The 2,456-nt window shown below is 48.3% G+C and overlaps 1 protein-coding gene across 1 annotated transcript; it reads left to right on the top strand.

The window, feature by feature from the left end:
* Window positions 1-519: 519 nt before the first annotated feature.
* On the top strand, window positions 520-2,163 carry LOC131254735 (protein ALP1-like). Its single transcript, XM_058255452.1, has one exon. The coding sequence runs from the start codon at window positions 590-592 to the stop codon at window positions 1,862-1,864; it is 1,275 nt and encodes a 424-aa protein (XP_058111435.1). The 5' UTR covers window positions 520-589; the 3' UTR covers window positions 1,865-2,163.
* Window positions 2,164-2,456: the final 293 nt, after the last annotated feature.

Genomic DNA, 2,456 nt, shown 5'->3' with positions numbered 1-2,456 from the left:
ATTCTTCTCAGTTTTGGTCTCAAGTCCTAAAATGATCTCACAAAATAGATGGACGTGATGGATTTCTCACAAACATCACGATGAGCTCCACCAAAGTTTTCAGTGCAGAAACTTAGTGGGAAAGGCTTAGGCAGGAAATCCGCGTCGGGCTGGACGTAATCCGTCCCAAAAAATGAGGCAGATCCGACGCTCTATTGCACTATATATCTGACTCTTGCATTTTATTCAACTTTCATTTAATGCTTTGTATATTAATACAGTCTATTTTACTATTTGGTGTGATCTACTTAGAGCGTTCAATCTACCTTATTTTTTGGCCCATACCTTAAACATAATTTCAGGAAAGGGATGGACGGAGTGGATAAACAGATACATCACAGTGGGTCCACACAGATCTGGTCGCACGTTGCTACGTCCGACCGGCGACGGACGCAATCCACTTCCCCCGAAAATGCTCAGTATCTGACACGCGCTGCAGCACGCACGCATACGTGTAATACGAATTCCGACTTCTGTGTCGCTTCCCGCGAAATCTAATATCACCTTTCCAAACTGCTTTCCTCACCTGAGAGAAAACAGAGCGAGAGAGATGGTAGAGAAGAGAAGCAGCAGCTGCAAGAAAACCTCCAACGGCAGCGGAAGGAAGAAGAAGAAGCTCACTCAAGAAGATCTCTCCTCGATCATTTCCCTCGTCGCTTCCGCCACAACCCTCTCTCGCTCTTTCCTCTTCCACAACGACCTCCTTCTCCACCCTTCCCAAACCCTAACCCTAGAATCCTCCATCAACACCACTGCTCTTTCCCTCTCCAAGCTCCACTCCTCCCTCTCTCTCCCTTCTCCTCCTTTCCAAACCCTAACTGCAGATCACCCTTCCCCCTGGGCCCACCGCTTCCTCTCTGATCCCTCTACCCATCTCCTCTTCCTCGATTCCTTCCGCATTTCCAAACCCTCATTCGATCGTCTCCTCCAAATCCTCACCCCTTCCCTCCTTCGATCATCGCTTTCCGTCCCTCCCAATTTCAAGCTCGCCGCTGCCCTCTTCCGCCTCGCACATGCCGCTCCCTTCAAGTCCGTCGGCCGCTGGTTCGGGATCGATTCCGCTGCTGCCTGCCGCTCTTTCTACGAGGTCTGCAAGGCTGTTAACGACACTCTCTCTAACCTCCTCCAGTCCGACCGGCAGCGGATCCTCGACGGGTTTGGTGCGGTCTCACTCCCCAACTGCTGCGGTGTCCTCGGATTCAGCCGGTTTTTTATTGATGGTGGGTTGGGGAACGACGGGACAGTGATTGTCCAGGGGTTGGTTGACTCCGAGGGGCGGTTCCTTGATGTTTCTGCTGGTTGGCCTGGCTCGATGCCCCCTGACACGATCTTGCGCCAGACGAATCTGTTCTCGCGGGTCGAGGAATCGAAGGAGATGCTGAATGGCCCTACTTTCGAGCTTGCGGGTGGTAATTCAATCCGGCAGTATGTGTTGGGGGATTCCTGCTGCCCTCTCCTGCCTTGGCTTCTAACGCCCTATAGACAAACAGGTCTGAATGAAAACGATTCTCGTCAGGTTTTCAATTCCGTTCATGGTCGGGGGATGGCGTTGGTCAATAACGCGTTTGGGAGAGTTTTGGCTCGGTGGCGGCTTCTTTCCGCGAGGTGGAAGCAGGACAGTGTCGAGTTCTTTCCATTCATTATCATCTCGGGGTGTCTTCTGCACAATTTTCTTATCAAATGTGGCGAGCCCACAACGGATGAGATTGGGGATTATTTGAGGGAGCAGAGGTTTCAGGAACATGAAGAGGGGGAGAATGAGGGTGGCAAAAGTGTTCGAGATGTGCTCGCATCACATTTGAGTTTGGTAAGCCACAGGGAATAATTGGTGGTAAGTGATAGTTGCTGAAGCAGTCCTTTTGTCCATAGTATCTATTTTGTAGGCTAAGTAGTGCCCATGCTAGTTCTCACGCTATGTTTTCTTGGATTCTAATCTTTCGCATTTAGGAAGCTAGTGTTTCTTGGTTGTACTAGTAGGGAATTGCGCAATGTGCAGGTACAGGTGCAGTAAGATATCAACATGTGTAGAAATTTTGTGCAAGAGATCCAAGTGGCCCCACTGTATATGTACCGTGACCAATAATCCAATATTAGCTGCACTTGTGCACAAGTGCAGTGCTATCATATCGTTTATCTATACTAATATAACCCATTGATTGTAATATTGATTATATTGGCTGATATATCGGCCAATATTATTGGTATCGCAGGCCAGCGATACGAAACCCTGCTAGAGTATCTAAAATATTTGATATCACACCATGTATCGCTGGATATTGCAAAATATTGCTGATATCGTGACAGATCACTCAATATCGTTACAGTTCCCTTTGTAGTTTTCTTATGCATTGACGTTGATACCGTCAGGGAAACCGGGCTGGCTTCACAAAAATCCCAAAATACTCAAATTTTCACAT

This window comes from Magnolia sinica, chromosome 9 (genome assembly GCF_029962835.1).
Source record: "Magnolia sinica isolate HGM2019 chromosome 9, MsV1, whole genome shotgun sequence".
NCBI classification, from domain to species: Eukaryota; Viridiplantae; Streptophyta; class Magnoliopsida; order Magnoliales; family Magnoliaceae; genus Magnolia; species Magnolia sinica.
This window is presented reverse-complemented; position numbering and strand designations above follow the sequence as displayed.